This window comes from Lepidochelys olivacea (assembly GCF_965140295.1).
Source record: "Lepidochelys olivacea isolate rLepOli2 genome assembly, chromosome: 17".
In the NCBI taxonomy this organism is placed as follows: Eukaryota; Metazoa; Chordata; order Testudines; family Cheloniidae; genus Lepidochelys; species Lepidochelys olivacea.
Window position 1 is genome coordinate 10,566,172 of NC_140427.1, and position 17,711 is coordinate 10,583,882.

General features: G+C 43.4%; 1 protein-coding gene across 1 annotated transcript in view; it reads left to right on the forward strand.

The window, feature by feature from the left end:
• RAP1GAP2 (RAP1 GTPase activating protein 2) overlaps positions 1–17,711 on the forward strand; it is a 243,408-nt gene that overhangs the window by 35,353 nt on the left and 190,344 nt on the right. The window contains exon 2 of the mRNA XM_084651088.1: positions 10,161–10,196. Within this exon, the coding sequence (XP_084507214.1) occupies positions 10,174–10,196 (23 nt within the window). The 5' untranslated portion in view covers positions 10,161–10,173. The remainder of the gene's footprint in view (positions 1–10,160; positions 10,197–17,711) is intronic.

Sequence of the window (17,711 nt, forward strand, 5' to 3'; positions counted from 1 at the left end):
CCTATAGAACTTAACAGGAATGAAATTAATAGGGTTCTACAGAAATTTAATTGGGTTCCATTAAATCTTTACAAATCTATAGAGCCAGATCTTCAGTTGGATGAAATCAATAGCGATATTCTGATTCATACCAGCTGAGGATCCAGTTCTAACTGAGTTTAATACCAATGGGTGAGATCCTTTCTATAGGGTTTTTTTTTTTAAACTGTCCTGCAGCATTCTATAAAAAGGCTAGAATTCTATTAAATTCCATAGGATGCCCCAGAAAACTGACTGCAAGGGAGTAGTTTTCTGTTAAATTCTATAGGGCTTTTCCGCAAGAGGAGCATGTCATCAACTGACAGGCCTCATTTGAATAGCAAGCTTCTGATTTCAGTGTGATGCTGAGGACAAGTTGGCATGGAAATGCCTCACTCAGGTGGTGGCACAGTGATCCATTAACCTTGGCTTCACCTTCGGCGGCCCAAAAATGTATGCTCCACTATTAGGAGACCTACAGTCCTTGCGCTGTATATTGAAAAGCGTTGGAAAAAGGAAACTGAAGTTTTAAAGAAGACAAGTTAACGGCCGCCGACCCAGAGGAGAAGCCCCCTCTGTAATCAGCGCTTGCACAGAACTGTAGCACATGCTTGCAGGAAGTGGTGAGAGTGGTTTTCCTCCCCCCAGAGCTCAAACTAAAGGCACGGAATAGCTGGAGGGAGCACACTTCATGTATTGGCTGTGCCCACTCACAGAAGTGCCCTGTCTTCCTGTTTGGCTTCGAGCAGTGGGGCTAAGGTACAAGTGCAGCCGTGGACGGGGAGCCACTGCCGGCAACGCTAGGAAGAGTGAGCACGACCAAGCAGCCACGATGTTTCATAGGAAACGCAGCGTCTCGTTCGGAGGTTACGGATGGTGGGTGATTTTTACCATTCACTTTGTGGGGCAATGAGCGGAGAGGAGGGGTTTTTTGTTCCGTCTTTGGTTTCCCTGCGGTAATTTAAAGGGGAAAACCCTTTGGTGTTGGTAATGTCCTGCTTTGAAGTAGAACCTGCAAAGGAAAGTGTCTTCCTTGTGCATTGTGAGAAGGGGAATATCTGAATGCTTTTGATTGAGGGACTTGGATTTCTTTGATTCCCCTCCTTCTGAGATTTGACAGGGACAGCCTCTCTTAGCATAGTGGTTCGGTGCTTTACAGTCCATTCATCTTTTGGCACGAACACATTGTTCGCTTAAATGCACAATTGCAAGAAGAGATCTGTGTGAATTTCAGTAGCTCCTCACTAGGTATGTAATCTGTAGTAGCAGGGATGCACTGTCTAATGCTATAGTGAACCCAGCCATTTAGTCGCTCTGTCTCTTCCCCTTTCTTCTTCTAATAAATAGAGTATTGTGGTTTCAGTATACATGGAAGAAGAGTTTATTGCACTTCCCATCAAGAGATAAGCTTTGAATCCATCTCCTAAACTGTATTACGTGCATCCAGGCATCTTGCCTGATTTACCGTGGATGCTGAGTCCAGGATGGATTGTCAATGACTGCTTGATGGATTGCTGTACACTTTATCCTTACTAGCTAGTGCTGGACTTGTCACCTGTCTCCTGATTTAAAGACTGATTGATATTTCTGGCCAGATGACAATTCAATACCCTCTTCCCTGCTTCTAAGAAGTCCAACTGTGGTATGTTGCGATCAGGCCACAGCAGTTAATGGATGTATCAGCAATTTCATCATCAAACCAGTCATTAAGGTCTGTCCCCATCCACTGGACAGATACAGCTTGGGCAGAAGAAGGTTCCCTTCAGGCTATCCTGCAAAAGTTGTCCATTCGAACTTCTGGGGGCGAGAGCGTAGTTCGCTTTGCCTTGCACATTCAGTCCTGAGCGTGCCCACTCAATGTGTGCCAGTTGTGATGTTGCTTTTAAGTAGAGCTGGTCAAAAATGTTCTGGTGGAGCAGTTTTCTGTTAGAAAATGCTGATTAGATGAAATCAGAATGTTTTTGAAATGTTCCTTTTTATTAAAAAAAATTGACGAAAAATTATCAAAGTGCTTTGTTTTGATGTGATTGGTTAGATTTGTGTGTTATATATACAATAACAGTTTAAATAAAGCGCTTTGATAAGGTCATTTAAATACTTCCAAACCAAAATTTTTTAGAATTTTTGTTTTGCAGGAAATGTCGACTTTGTTCTGATTCAGGATGAAACTTTGAAATGTCATAATTTCCTATGGGAAAAAAATCTAGGCTTTGCATGGCTCTAGTTTTAAGGTAGCCTGGCAGTTGCCCATGGAGAACTGGATTTCAATCCCAACAAACTCATTTGACGTAGACTGTCAATGTTAACTGCTTCAATCACAGACAAGCTAGCTCAAATTCAAACCAGCTCCCATGAGCTGAAATACCTCTGTTTCCTCGCTAGTTTACTGAATCATTCAACCCTTGTCCAGGTTGTGTTTCCCTTCATACCTTACCTTACTAAGCATAGAATTAAACAATGGGTCGTCACTGCACCTTTGCATTTTCTTTCACAACAGCATGAAAAAAAAGGACAAAGCATCAGCTGTAACTTCGAGTTTCCTGCCTCCATCTGGCTTGCGTCACCATCTAAATGCTGATTCATTTTAAATAATATTGTTATGGATTTTTGTTTCTATTATCAGGATCAGTGTCTCCTTCATTCCAATATTGTCAGAAGTAGGGGAACGTCTGCAAACTTATCTGGGCATAATCCATGTGGGATATGTGTTATAACACTGATCAGCAGACAGTGAAACCTGGGCTACAGGTCTTTTGTTCGGATGGGGGTGAGGGAGAACGGGTGCTATAGGAAAGGCCCCAAATGAAGTCGATGAGAGAAACCCCACTGTTACATACATCATTGGAGGATGTAGCAGGCAAGGTTAACGACTTCTTGGCAGCTGTTCAGAATTAAGACTTCAGTAATACTAATGCTTGGCTTATGCAGAGCATCTTTCATACACTTAGGCCACTCTAGATTAGACCTGAGTTTAGTGCATCAGAGTCCTTTGACTCCTCTTTCTTCAGCCCCAGTTGTACCCCTCTCACGCATGTGGAGTAGTGCTTACTCGCATCTCCTTGAAGTCCATGTGACGACTCAGGATGCAGAATCAGGCCCTCTGATGGTATCTGTTGCATAACAGAGCACTGTTCTATTGTAGGGTTGCCAACTTCGTAATATTTAAAAATCAGACACTCCGGCAGGAGTGCCAGAACTTCTCCTTCCCCCTGAGGCCCTGCCCCCTGTTCACTCCTCTTTCCCACTCCCTGCATGGGTCAGGAGCAACTCCCCTGCAGAGCCAGGGCTGGGAGCTGCAACTGCCTGATGCAGGTAGGAGGAGGCCCCGGCTGAGTAGGGGCGGTCGCGGGTGATGATTCGATGCCTCCTTGCCTCCCCCGCCCGCAGTAACCAGACATTGGGTGTCCGGTCAGGAGATCTGACTGGATACCATCAGGTCCCCTTTGTGACCGGACACCTGGCAACCCTACATTCTAAGGGCATGAGGTCCTGTAACTTCATGACTGGAGCTGCTCTCTAGCCGATCCATACACTCCATCAGGTATGAGGGGAAGGTTAAGGTTGAATTCTAATGGGACTCGTGGAGTAAAAGGTTAATCAAAGGAGTAAGGGTAGTAAGCAGGGCTTTGAATATATCTATATTGTAATACATCACTTTAATTAAATAGGAAGCTTTAAGAATCATGAGACCCGAGAATAATGTTTGCAGGAGCCCGTGACGTAGCAGTGTGATGTGTCTCCCGCTGCCCTCTGCTTGTGGGAAGCTCAGTGAGCTATCATGAGGTGATAGTGATCTTTTCTGTTCTTACAACAGATTGCAGCTAATGAGGAGCAGCCAGGTGAATGTGGAGTGCCACCCGAGTGCACGTAATGCCATTGCAGCAACTTATGCCGTTGTGCAGAAATCTAAGGGGCACCTCACAAGCTGAAGTCTCTGGGAGCTGTGGAGCTCAGCTCTTCACCGAATCAGGCCATTTTTAGAAAGAACATTAGAATGGCAATGCTGGATCGGTCCAGGGGTCTGTCTAGCCGTCTGTCTAGCCTCATATTTTATCCCTAACAGTAGCCAGCAGCAGCTGCTGCTGCAGAGGAAGATGCTAACAGTGCTGCAGATGGCAGTTATGGGAATCTTCAACAGGGAAGATTCCTCGTCCACAATAGTTACAGCGTTGGCTTAAGCGCTGAGTCACAAGGCTTTATGACCCCTCTGAAACCCTGGTGTGTTTTCTTAATATTCATGATTCTAACTCTGGATAGTCTTGTTACCTACACAAATGACAGTGTACATGAATGTAGATGCTGTCTTCTGAAACTCATGTGGGGAAAATCTGGCCTTAGGCTTTACTGTGGCAGGAGAAATCTAGCAGCTTCTGAAGCCAATGGGAGTAAGTAGCGCAGGATCAGGCTCTCTGTAACCATTGTAGTTCAATGAATTGTATGTGATACTGTTGATTTCCAAAGCTGACATTTGGCTGAATGCTAAGTTAAAAAGACAACCATGGGAAGAGCGGCCTCTGTGTTTGTTTACTAGAAAGGAAGTGATCTGCTAATTCACCCAACACCTGTATCTATTTATCTTACCACAGTAGTATATCTGTACATCTTGACAGACACACCCTTTCTGTGGGAACCCCGTGAACGAGATTTACCATCAGGGAGGTTACTCAGCCAGACCTGAATTCATCTTCGAGCACTCAACAATTTCCAACACTGGGCCCAACACAGATGCGATTTTCTTTTCTGTCTGCAGTATTTTTTTGCACAGAATAAATGTCTGTTGGCCAGCTTCAGGGCTTCTTGCCATTACACCACAGCTTCTGCTCTGTTTCTGCTGGCGATACTGAGTCAAAGTGCTGGACAAATCGTAACAAACTGAATCCTGTGGGGGGGGGGAATTATTATTTTTCCATTTCACAGAAAGGAAGAAGCAGCCAGGGTTCATATGATAGACTCCTGATATTCTCTTACCCGCTTTCATTCTCTTCCCTGCTCTCTGCCTTGGAGAGCTGGCTGTGAACAAGCACTAGTACGATGATCTTTTTGCAGGCTGATGCCAGTGGAGACTGGCCTGGAAGTGAATCACCCAATCCCTCCCCTCCCCCCCAAGTCTGTTTCTCTTGCATCATGAAAGTGAGGGCTGCTGCCAAGCTTCTGAGTGAATGCTAGGGGAGCATGCGTCAGTATGGGGCACATTCTTGCTCCTGTCTCCGTGGCTGCGTAAGGACCTATTGGCCGCGGAACCACTGCATATTTGCTGTGCAGTGGGTGGCCCGGTGTGTGTGTGTGTGAGGATTCAGGGGGTTCTGTAGGCAGGGTACTTGCACTGCAGCACATGGTGTGGTTTTCTGCACCACAAGCAGGCTCGTGTGAAGGCTACTGATTAAAACAGGTCCCAATTTTAGTCCCCTTGAAACTGTGGTTTCCTTAAGTGCCGTTTGTTTTTCTGTGAAGCAAAACAACAGCGACAGACTTTTCCCTTCTTGCATTTGCATCGGTATGAAATCCACTCGCTGCAGCTCTGCTGTGTGGTCTATGAATATTTCAGCACAGATCCTTTAGGAGCTAACTGTCTCATTTACCCACAATCCCCTTGGGTCATTTGCAGCAGTAAAAAGTTTAGGCAACAGACATTTGCACCCGAAAAATATGCTTTAAGATTCAACTTGCTTTACCAGGACCTGAGAACAGCTTTATCACATAATAATGAATAATGCTTTTAAAATCTGCCTTATGCATGGAGTGAATCCAGGAGTGTGCAACTCATGGCATGCTTTATTTTAGAAACAATAATGTGCCCACTTTTTGGGAGCGGAGAGTCTGAGCAGATGTTAAGGGAAAATCGTTAAATGACTGACGAGCCCATTAAAGCCTACGGGGAGATGTCTATTAACTTCGGTGAGACCTGGAGCCAGGGCTCTCAGATTCCAGATCATGGGTCTGATCCTGCAAGCCTGACTCAGGGGAGTAGCCCTTGCTCAGGGGAGTAGCCCCATTAGCTTCAATAGATTGGGCCCTGTGGGCTGCAACCCACTAGTGCAGGGGTTCCCATGAGCTGTGCGAGTCTGTGATGGTGGAGGTCAGGGGGAGACTGAGGGAGCTAACCTTTAGTATGAAGAGAGGCGTAAGTCTTACTTGTGCACTCTGCCCCCAGGCTGTCACCTTGCCCCACCTCACCTAGAGAGACCCCCTCTCCCTCCCCGCCCCTCAGAGGGGCTGAATGCCACAAACTGCCCACTGTTTGCATAATAACTATGCCTGCACCCTGTATGGGGGCACTGGGACACAAGAGGCTCCCTGTACTCTTCCCCCCTTTCCAATTGCCCCCCAACACAGAGTACAGGCATAACTTGTCCATTTGTTTTATACAGCTCTGCAGTACGTTTTCCGTAGGCTCCCAAAGCTTCTGTACGCTGTAATGAAATGTGCCTTGTAAAAGGGGAATTTTGACTGGACTGTAGGGACTCCTGGAGTAAGAACAACCCTTTGCACTTATATTGTGCCTCTTGTCTGGGCTCTCAAAATACGTGACGAAGGTGGGTAGGGAAACTGAGGCACAGAAACTGAGGGAAACTGGTGGGAGGGAAACTGACACACAGTTTCAGGTAGGGAAACTGAGGCACAGAAAATGAGTGAGTCACCCAAGGTTTCCCAATGAGCCAGTGTATGGGAAATAGAATCCAAATCTACGGAGTCCCAGCCATTTTTGACCCTACGAACTAGGGAAAAAAATGAATTTAAAAATGGTTAGAGAACCTTTGTCGCATGGCATCTTACAATAAATGTGGACTCGATGGGCATGATCCAAAGCCCATTAAAGGTAGTGTGGGAGGTTTGATGTTGCATTCAATAGGCCTTGATCAGGCAGGCCCTGCCTGGATGACTGTCACACCAAATGCAGATTGGTTTCTCCTGAGTTCTGAAAATAATTTGAATCTGGAGATTTTAAAGAAGGTTAAAGTAACTTGTGCAACGGAAAAGACTCAGCTTTGCACTAGGCTCTTATAACACTTGGGAAATATTCTCTGGAGGAAGGCAGGAAATGCAAAAGTGTATACACAAAGATCGGGGGAAAGTTAAATTTAGCGTAACTGGCAATGGGTATTGTGCAATAGTTAACACGTGGGAAGAAAATGTGGGCTAAACCAGGTTTTACATTGAACTATTTTGAGACTTGAGAATGGAATGCTAACATATAGGACTGCAAAGTATGAGCAAGGATCTGATCTCACTCCACTGAACTTGCTCCTCTGTTGTTAAGACCATCCACTTCAATGGACCCGTGCTAGAATTATATTAGTATAATCTGGAATTGCATAACCTGTTACATAATTAGCCCATGTGGCATGCACTCAGTGGGGAAGTTCAGTCGTGGGAGAGGAGTTCTGTAAAGTTACTGGTGAAAACAGTATTTCAACAGCATTAAATATTTTTTGTGATCACGTTGTAAAGAATGATTTTTGGATAAATGGAGTTAATTCCACATGACCAATAATGTTCCATTTGCAGTCATTGCCAATAGACATAATTTTACATTTTGAGATATTAATACTAGTTGCCTTAATTCAGGTTAATATTATTGTGACGGGTTGGACCCCCCCTTCTGGGATGCCACCTGAGGTACTGGGATTTCACTGAGCCTCTCTTGTTCAACCAGCCTGGGTTCCCTCTCACTGCTTTGCTGAATTAGGCTCTCCAGTCTGTTGCAGCACACATACACAGATAGGGCCACACGCTGCTGCAGTCACAGACTGAAGTCAGTTCTATATGAGAGGACTCCCCCAGTACTCACGTGCCCACCCCTTTTGGGAGATAAACCCAAAATAATACTGTCTTGCACTGTATAGAAAAATCTGCCCAGCACACGCTCAGAAAAATCTGCCCTCTTCCTCAGTGTGAAGAGAGATGTACACAACTTCTTGTGCCCCCCCCAGTTATAAATTACATAAACTGGGCTTAATAATAAACAAAATAAGTTTATTAACTACAAAAGGTTAATTTTAAGTGAATATAAGCGGTAACAGACAGAACAAAGCAGATTACTTAGCAAATAAAAAAAAATACACAAGCTAAACTCAGTATAGTTGAGAAACAGGTTACAAAATATAATTTCTTACCCTAAATGTTGTTTTAGGCAGGTTGCAAAGTTTCTGTGGTTTAGGGTTCCAGTTATATTTCTTTTCAAACTGGACCCTGTCTCAGTCTGGACTCCCTCCTTGCCTTCCCTTCAGGTGTCTTTTGCAGTCTTTCTTCTTGGGCAGACAGGCCATAGAGAGGAGGTGCTTTCCTCCCCACCCTTAAATAAGATTTACATAAGGCGGGAATCCTTTGTTTCCCAAACTTGACCCCCCTTCTCTTTCACTGGAAAGCTGTAAGAAGTCCCAGATAATGTTTAGTGTCAGGTGACAAGACCACCTGACCTAGTAGTGTCACAGTTACGTCCTCCGACATCTCCCAGGAGGGAGAGAGATTAGTATCTTCATGGTTTTGTTGGTCCTTCCTGATGGCCCATCAAATCTGAAGGCCTGTTGTCTGGTGGGTGTCTCCCCAATATACATCCAGTTGTAATTGTTACGTAGTCCATATTCCTAACTTTAGATACAGAAATGATACATGCATACAAAATGGATAATCATATTCAGTAAATCATAACCTTTCCAATGATACCTTACAAGACCCATTCTGCATAAAGTATATCTGTTATGTTGTATCCATATTATAAGCATATTTTCATAAAGAATATGGAACGTAGTGTCACAATTATTTCAATAAGTGTTCCATGGACACTTATTAAAAGTACCAAATAAATAGATAATGGCTTGGGATCTCGTAAACCACTAGGAATCAGACTCCAGCTACAATTTGACAGTACTATCTTGTATGTATACAATGTGTCGCCTTTTGTCTGTGGATCTGAAAGCACTTTGAAGACATTACTTACACTGTACAAACAGCCATGATGGGGTATGTTTCAGCCCCATGTTACAGCTGCATACATCGAAGAACAGAGAAATGACAATCCCAAGGAAACGTAGCTAATTGATAGGACAGCTGTGTATAAAACTCAGGAGTCTTGCTGTCTCCACTTGGTCTAGCTACCTGTCCACAGTAGCTGTGGAGTCGCAGGTCAGAGTTACTAGGATTTGGTAGAATGTTCTTGGTATGTTTAGTTTTGTCAGACCTTTTTTCCTACCTATATTTTAATCTTCCCACAGAACAAAACCTTAGAATGCACAGGTCTTTTGAAGCATAAACCTTTCTAGATTGGGTCTCCTATTGGATGTAGTCTCTCTGCCTTTCATCATTCAGTTATGAGTGTGAATTTATGTCTCACATCGCACAGGTTGTAGTCAGTGCCTGAGAAAACATATATTGTTGGGAGGCTCCCAGTCCTGCAGACTGGGCCCTGGACTTCATGAGACCTGGGTTCCATTCCTGCCTCTGCCACTAGCCTGTTGAGTGACCTGGGGCAAATCACTACCTCCTTGTGCCTCAGCTTCCCCACCTATGAAATGATGCTTTCCTCCTTTGTAAAGAGCTTTGAGACTTGCAGATGAGAAGAACTACTTTACAGAATATATATCAATATAGCTGGACTTAAGTGGACTATTACTGGTCAGGGTATGAATGAAAACCAACAACAGATTAGGAACATCAGTTCTGGGGAACAGTCACTCAATGGGACCTTCATTCTCCATAGAAATATAGAGGAAAATCTATTTTTACTATGGAGTTGTGCATCCACAAATTTACTGCTGTCTGTTACTGCTGGAAGGATTTGTTTAAGGCTCTGAGTTATGATGTTCAGTGTGTTAAATGGTACAAGGATGCTTTTGAATTAAGTACCATCAGTAAACAATTTATGCTGTGTGGGATACTGTGTTACTTGCTTTATGGTGTAATTGAGCAGCATGTTCTGTTTTGGGATTTCAATGAGCTGTTCATGGTCAAGACTTTGCACCAATGAACCTCGCTCCGGCCAGATAAATGAAACTTCCGAAGGAGAATGTCGGGATAGTCAATTTTATCAGCAGCCCTTGGGTCTCCTAAGAACACACAATGTATGAGGAAAAAGACATTCTAGGATGTCTAACAGATCAAAAAGCCCATTGGATACTTCGTAACACTCTCTTTTCTTTTTTCAGGATTGACAAAAAAATGCTTGCCAGTCTGAAGATCAAGTAAGTAATCAGAATTTTCTCTGATATAAAGCCATATTTGTGTGAAACTCCTAAATAGGGGACCATATTTGCAGATCCAGAGAACTTGGGATTCTGGTCAACTAGTTTTCCCTCTGGTTTTCGATCAGTGGACCAGATTCTGTTCTCAGTTATGTTGGTGTAAATTCCAAGCCGCTTGGTTAACGTCTGTGTGTTTGCAGTAGTGTAATTCAAATCAGAATCTTACCTGCTGTATATACAAGCTTGGAAGAAGCTTACTGACAGGTAAATCTTAGGTCAGCAAAACCAGGTTTTATTAGCTAAACAAAGGTGGTCTAAACATTTCCATTCTGGAAAGTTGTATGTCTAACACTGGGGTGTGCAATGTTTAGTTGAAAAGAGAGTACTAACTCTCCCCAACGAACTATTGTCAGTTCATTTTTTCAGCCACTGTCTTTCTTTTGATTATGTCCAGTCCATGATCCAGCCCTTTGGTGCATTTTGCATATATGTATAGAATAAGATGTGAAAGTCCTTGATTTGCAAGCATGTGCAAACTGATTTATTTGTTCCCTTTTAATTTCTGGTCAGTAATATGGGTTTGCTGAGTATGTGTTCTTGTAGTATATAAGTATTCCAATTGGCTGGCTAAGATGACAGTTGTTCGTGACAATCACAACAATCATAATGTGCCACACTTACTCCTTTTGGATGGTATCTTTCTCCATGAGTAGTTCCCTTGATTACGAGGGGACTGCTTGAAGAGTGATTTGCTACTTATGTGAGTAAAGGTGGCGGAATCTGGCCCTTATGGATTTATCTGAATACGGTTGGTTTATTTAGATGTATAGAAATGCTAAAAAGTGCCCATCCACATGCTCTAAGTCCCTTTGACACTACTTTATAATACACCCTGACTGCAGCTGTACAAGTGAGCCAGGCAACTTAAACTCAAATCCATTTCCCGCCTTTGATTCCCCATCTTTACAGTTCCCATGTTTGCAACATGCCCTGATGTTCCTTAGCCTTGGGCTATTTTAGACAAGAGGAGGAGAGCGAATTCCCAAGCTGTAGGGTATTTTTTTTTTTTTTGGTAGCTGTTGTCCAATTACTAATAAAGTACAGTCCTTGCTCGGTTAGGGTGCAAAGGGCCCCATCACAAGACATAAGCATGACTTAAATCCCATTGAAGCCCTCAAAGCCGGGCTTGAATGAGGCACAGGCTTCTGCACAAGAGTGAATTTTACTTTTAGAAAATGTAGGAAGGATTTCTGGGAAAAATGTCCTTGACAGCGAGATCCATTAGACTGGGGTAAGGTCTCCAAAGGAAAGGGGTGGCAGTCTAGTCATTTGAACGACTTACGGCTGGACAAAGCACTGGAGAATGTAGGTTCATAAGGTATAATCCTGGATCCGTTAATTTCTATGGAGCCAGCATCCCATAGACGTTATGGCCAGTAGAGACCATTATGATGATCTAGTCTGATCTCAGTATACTGTGGTCATTAGCTACTGGTGGCTGGGAGGGGAAATGGTTAGGTAAGATGAATAATTGGTCGTTTCCATCTCTGTTTTCTATGCTATCCTCCTTTCTATAGCAGAGCTATTTTTATGCACAGCCCACTGCTTGTTTTTCTTTGAAGTTCAAGGTGAATCATGTGCTAAGTGATTATAATAAATACAATTACTGTCTTTTAAGTCTGTCTTAAGGCAGGTACTGTATAATTTATAAACTGTCAACTTTGCTTTGGAGGGAAAAAAAGCAACTGCACTGGCCATTGCTGACCTTTCTGGCATAAATCTATTGACGTGTCACTTTCACGGTGTGATTTCTACACCTTTACGTGCTTGTCATGCTGTACCACTGAACAAAATGGGCCTGTTTTTTAGAAAGATGTGCCCATCAGTGGTTATAGGATGTAGCTGGGTTGCTTAGCTTCTCCAGTGCCTCTATTGGTAGGCACAAGTTCTTTGTTTTAAGTTTCACTAAGGATGGGCTTTTTCGAAGGTGCACAAATCCCATGGAACCCCACAACTCCCTTAGGCTGCTTGGAAAATCCCAGTTGAAATGTGAAGGTGTCTAGGGACTTTCTGTACAGCTTCTTGCATTGCATTTAAGATAATCAGCTTAATTATACACGGAAGAACTTGGTCTTGGTCCATTTATGCTGGGGTAAAAATTCATCCCTCACCCCATGCTGTACCTAGAATTTAGAAATCTAGAGGGACAATATGCACTCCTAGTTTGAGTGCTGCCTTTATAAGACTTGTCTTGCTACTACCGCCCAATGCATTTTGTTAGCTTTCACTTGTCTGTTGAAAGGACCCAATGGTTCTTAGGCCCTGATCTTTATTAGGGTGCAGAACCATGGAAGGTGCAAATGTAGGTAAATACAATTGTTTCTATCCTTGGATCTAGTATGGTAGTGAGGACAGGGCGTCTGAAACATGTTAGTACTGCGTTGTAAAATGATGCGCCATATTCAGCTCAGCCAGGAAATAAAGCTCTGTTTGGCTTGCACCGTTCTCAGAAAAGAATCCCTGAACCATCTTTTGATATCAGTAATGCTAGTGTCACTCCATTGACTTTGATGGAGATGCTTGGGATCTACAGCCCTCCAAAATACCAGACCATGCCACCCTTACTTCTGTGCTGCTGCCTTCAGAGTTGGGTGGCTGGAGAGCGGCGGCTGCTGACTGAGGGCCCAGCTCTGCAGGCAGTAGGGCAGAAATAAGGGTAGCAATACCATATACCATGCCATCCTTACTTCTGCACTGCTGCTGGTGGTGGATCTGCCTTCAGAGCTGAGCTCCTGCCCAGCCCTGAAGGCAGCACAAAAGTAAGGGTAGCAGTACCACAACCCCGCCCCCCCAATAATCTTTTCCCCTGCCCCCAACAACTCCTTTTTGGGTCAGGACTCTACAATTACAACACCATGAAATTTGAGATTTAAATAGCTGAAATCATGAAATTTACGATTTTTAAAATCCCGTGACCATGAAATGGACCGTGAATTTGGTAGGGCCCTAATCATGGCTCTTGGTGGTGAAAAGAGTGGGAACATTAGAGTAACTCGGCTATGGTGACCACAGGTCTTGTAACCACTGTGTGAGTTAGATCTACTTTGAGCAAAGTTAGATGAGACAGTGGTTCACGTACTGGTGGCTGGTCTATGATAGCATTTCTCTGAAACTACTATCCGTGGAGCCTCGCTGGTGGTAGCAACGTTGGGAAGTCTTACAGAAAAGAGGCTAACAGTGACACAGCCATAGAGTGCAGCAAAAAGGTGTAAAAGTAGCATTACCAATTTATTTTGCAGACGAGGAATACACAGGGTAAAAACCTAGTGCTATTACTACACACGTTACAAAATGTATTTCATGGTCCTCTTTCATGATGACTATTCCTGGCCACATTTGGATCCACAGCACCATATGGGACACTTGCTTAAGGACACGTCATCCTTTGCTTCTTGTCTTGACAGACTGTCCAGTCACCCTGGTTAAGTTGACAGCTAGCCACTTCCTCCTGGTAAATTTCTAATACCCTCTGGATTTCTTTGTTATGGATAGACTGCAGCACATCCTGGACATTTGCCACTTATGAATCAGTGATCTAAAGTAATAACGTTCCTAGCTCTAGGCTCTTGCTGCTTGTCTCGGCTCTCATCAGAGTTTCATCTTGTTCTTGATAGCTAGGATTTGAAAGCGATTTCCATCTACCCTTACTACTGCTGTGCCCACTTTACTATCTATGAATTGGAGACCATCTCGTCTCGGAAAAATTTGAACCGTTTTTGTCTGATAGCCTTGCTGAGTACCACTGACCACTATTGTGTAGTCCATGAATTCTGCCAGTAAGTTTTGCTTTAGGTCTATCCACAGTCATTCCTGTTACTTGTTTAGCCTTCGAGCAGCTACTATTACGTCTCCTTTTTAAATGTAACTATCTCCACAGCTTGGGGCCTGATCCAAAAAGCCAATTGAAGTCACTGGGAATCTTCCCAGTGTGATTACTGCATTGGCAGAACTATATTCCGAGAACATTTTGCCAGGGTTTTACTCTAGAGGTTTGTCAGTTAAAGCAAACAGTTGCCTCTCTCCATGTCTGAGGACATTATAAATGCTTTGTGTCTGGGTCCATTGGCATCACCAAGACAATGCAACCTTTTCATTTCCAGGGAAGCTCCTCAGAAAACTGACCAAAGAAAGCATCGCACTTCACTTAATAATAACTTGAACTATGGCTGGAAATACAGGGCCTGAACTGCAAAGGGCTGAGCATCTCCTGCAAAAGAATGAGCACCCACAACTCTTATGGGTTGCCCAGCACTTTACAGAATAGCAAACTGAGTCAGATAGAAGTGAGATGAATTGCCCAGTTTGCCTAACTCATATTGTTTACTCTCTTGTTAAGTATCCCAAATCTGCCAGAGTGAATTGAATCTACCCTAAAACAGCTTGTGCCCATTAGACAGAAACAGAGCATCAGCACCTTTCCTTTTCGCTGGGGCCAGCCCAGCGGTGGCCATCGCATCAGCGAGTGTAAAGTTCATGACCTCAAATCACTAGCTCTGCCTCATTCCCTGAAAAGAGTGTTTTCTGTGTACACTGTGATTTCTGTGGACTTTGCCCTTTCTGTCTTGTACGAAGGATCCCGGATATGTTTCCGGAGAATGAAGAACTAGTGTTACTGATGTGTTAGTAACAGTAAATACTTCTGGTGTACGTATATTGTATTCGATGCAGGCCTTTCTTCGGGCCCTGATCCTGCAAAGGGATCTGATAGCATTGTGGTCTGTGCTTGCAGATTCCATTACAAGATAAGTCTTATTCCTTATTCTGGTGATGATGCCTAGTGGGTATGGCACCGAAGTAAGAGTCAGAAGACCTGGGGTTCTAATCCTGGCGCTGCTATTGGCTGCTGACTGGTCTTGGGCAAGTCACTTAAACTCTCTGTCTCTCTCTCTTCCTTCCCACTCTTCGGTTGTCCTGTCTATTTTCTTGTAAGCTGTTTGAGGCAGGGACTGTCTTACCATATGCATGTACAGTGCCTTGCACAATAGGGCGGCAATCTCAGTGGATGCCTCTATGCATTACTATAATGCAAGCAACAATACTTGGGACATGCTCCCACTGAGTTTGAGATAAGATGTATGGGTAATTAATTGCTCTTGTATTTCCCCTAAAATCATTGCTTGCACAATTATTCTTTATTTAATGGGAAAATATGCTCAAGCCCCTTTGGGAAACTGCTGTTTGAGCCTGCAATGCCCACCATAAATGGCCCAAAAGAAATTCAGTTAATGAGGTCATCACTAGAGGTTGTTTTTTTGTTTTTTTTGTTTTTGTTTTTCAGAATTAATGGGCAGTTAAATCGGGTTCCAGTGTTTATGGCTTTGAAACAAAAAATCCCTATGGAATTTTTCCTGTGGTGCCAAGAGTGATGTAATTGTTTCTCTCCTGCTGCCTTGTGCAGGATTGTATTTCTAAGGGCTGTGTCAATTGTTTGCCACTGACTCGGGTTTCTAGAAACAATTTTGCTACGCAAAAGTATGTTTAACTTTCTCTACCTCAACACACTGTTCCATTAACGGCGGAACAACACTGGGTGCAAAAGGCTGCGAACGTGCTAACTATTGTTGTTTTTATTGCACCTGGCCGGTCTAGTAGGCAACACTGCTAGTGATCAAAATATCAGGCCCACCCTGGGCTTCCAGCTCAGTCTGTTGAAACCTCATGAGAATGTGACTGGTCAGCAAAGGAGAAGAGGGAAGTAGTCACATACAGATAGCGTTAAGGGTCTGTTTTACAGCTTGACCAGGTGATAATGAAGGGAGACAGGGAAGCCATGTTCAACTGTGACTACGTCTACACTGGGGCTGGAAGTATAATTTCCAGCTTGGGTGGACGTACCCGCTGCGCAAGCTCTGAGCAAGCTAGCGCGCTAAAAATAACAGCGTAGCTGCACAGTCCGCAGGACGGGCTCGCCCCCCATGTGCTTAGGTTTTAAGATAGGATTGTACCCAGTGTGGCTGCCCACCGAGACAGGGCTACTATGCTACTTTTAGCATTCTACCTTGATCAAAGCCAGCTCAGGTATACCTACACGTGCTGCAATTGTGCCTCCCGATTGCTGTGTGTACCCTGCGTGTGAGGCATGTAAAAGCCCAAGGGAGGAGATGGTGAAGTGGAACAAAGGCATATATGACTAGGAGTAACTGGGTGCAGTTAGGCTAAAGAAAACTTTAAAGTGAATAAGACTTGATCTTGCAAGGTGTTGAGAACTTTGGCTCTGTCTGCTCTACAGGAATGCAAAGCATTCCAACATCTGTAATTTTACATATTAACCAACAGTAATTGTAAGAACATGAGGCCAGTGGGACTGCTCAGATGCTTTGCTGGTACAGAGCCAGAATGTTCAGCACCATGAACATTGAATGTTCAGCACCATGAGTGAATATCAGAAAAATATCCTAAGGGAAGAAGCTGTTAGACTGTGAAACAGCATCACAAGGCAAGCGGTGGATGCTTCATGAAGCTGGTTATCAAAGACCAAAATGGACCAAGCCCCAGAAAACACTATACAGAACATTAGAGAAGTTCTAGAGGCCAACACTGTGGGCTGGATGGGTCTGTTCAAGGGCTGGTTGGGAAGAGTGTTTGTCGTCGTCGTTTTATTCCTGTGAAAAAATGTAATGAAAAAAAAATTTTTTTGTTTCATCGACATTTTTCTTTAAAAATATCCAGGTTTTCATACCCTCCTCCCGCCAAACAACCAATTTTTCCAAGTTTTCATGGGTGAGAAATGTCAAATTTTTACATTTTTTTTTTTCATTGAGAATTTTCAATGAAAATGGAAATATTTTTGTGAAAATTGGTTCAGTCATAAAGCCATTTTCTGTCAAAAAAAAAAAGGTCTCTTTTTCTGAGACTTGAAAAGTTAAGGTTCCTTCCCTCTTCCCCCAAAGAGGAAAATCACAGGGCTGTAAATATTGAATGATGACATCTTCAGTTTACATCATTGTGAAAAATTAGGGCCCGATCCAAAGCCCATGAAAGACAATGGGGATCTTTTTCTTACAGACTACAATAGGATCAGGCCCATAATAAATGGATGCTATCTGCTTCAATTTGCCATTGACCTCTTCTGTTTTTTGTTGGGGGTGGGATGCTTTTCATGATCCTCTTCTGTACGGACCATCCCATGACATTCATTCACCGCCATGGGTTTCATTCTTGTTATCCTGCTTTAGGATTGGGGTTTATTATGGCAAAGCCCCAGCATCAGTTCTAAGGGCTAGTTACGTTTAACATGCTCATCATTTCCATTTTGCATTGCTTATCAGCATCACATCTGCGTATCACTTCTGACTGAACTCCCACTTTGATGGAGACCAATATCTGGCATTCTTTTTTTCAGAATATATTTTTAATCACAGCAAAATTATTTGATTGTGTGCTTGCTCTCTCTCTCACATCTATATACACACATACGTGGACTCATATGACATAACAGAGGCCAAATTGAGAGCA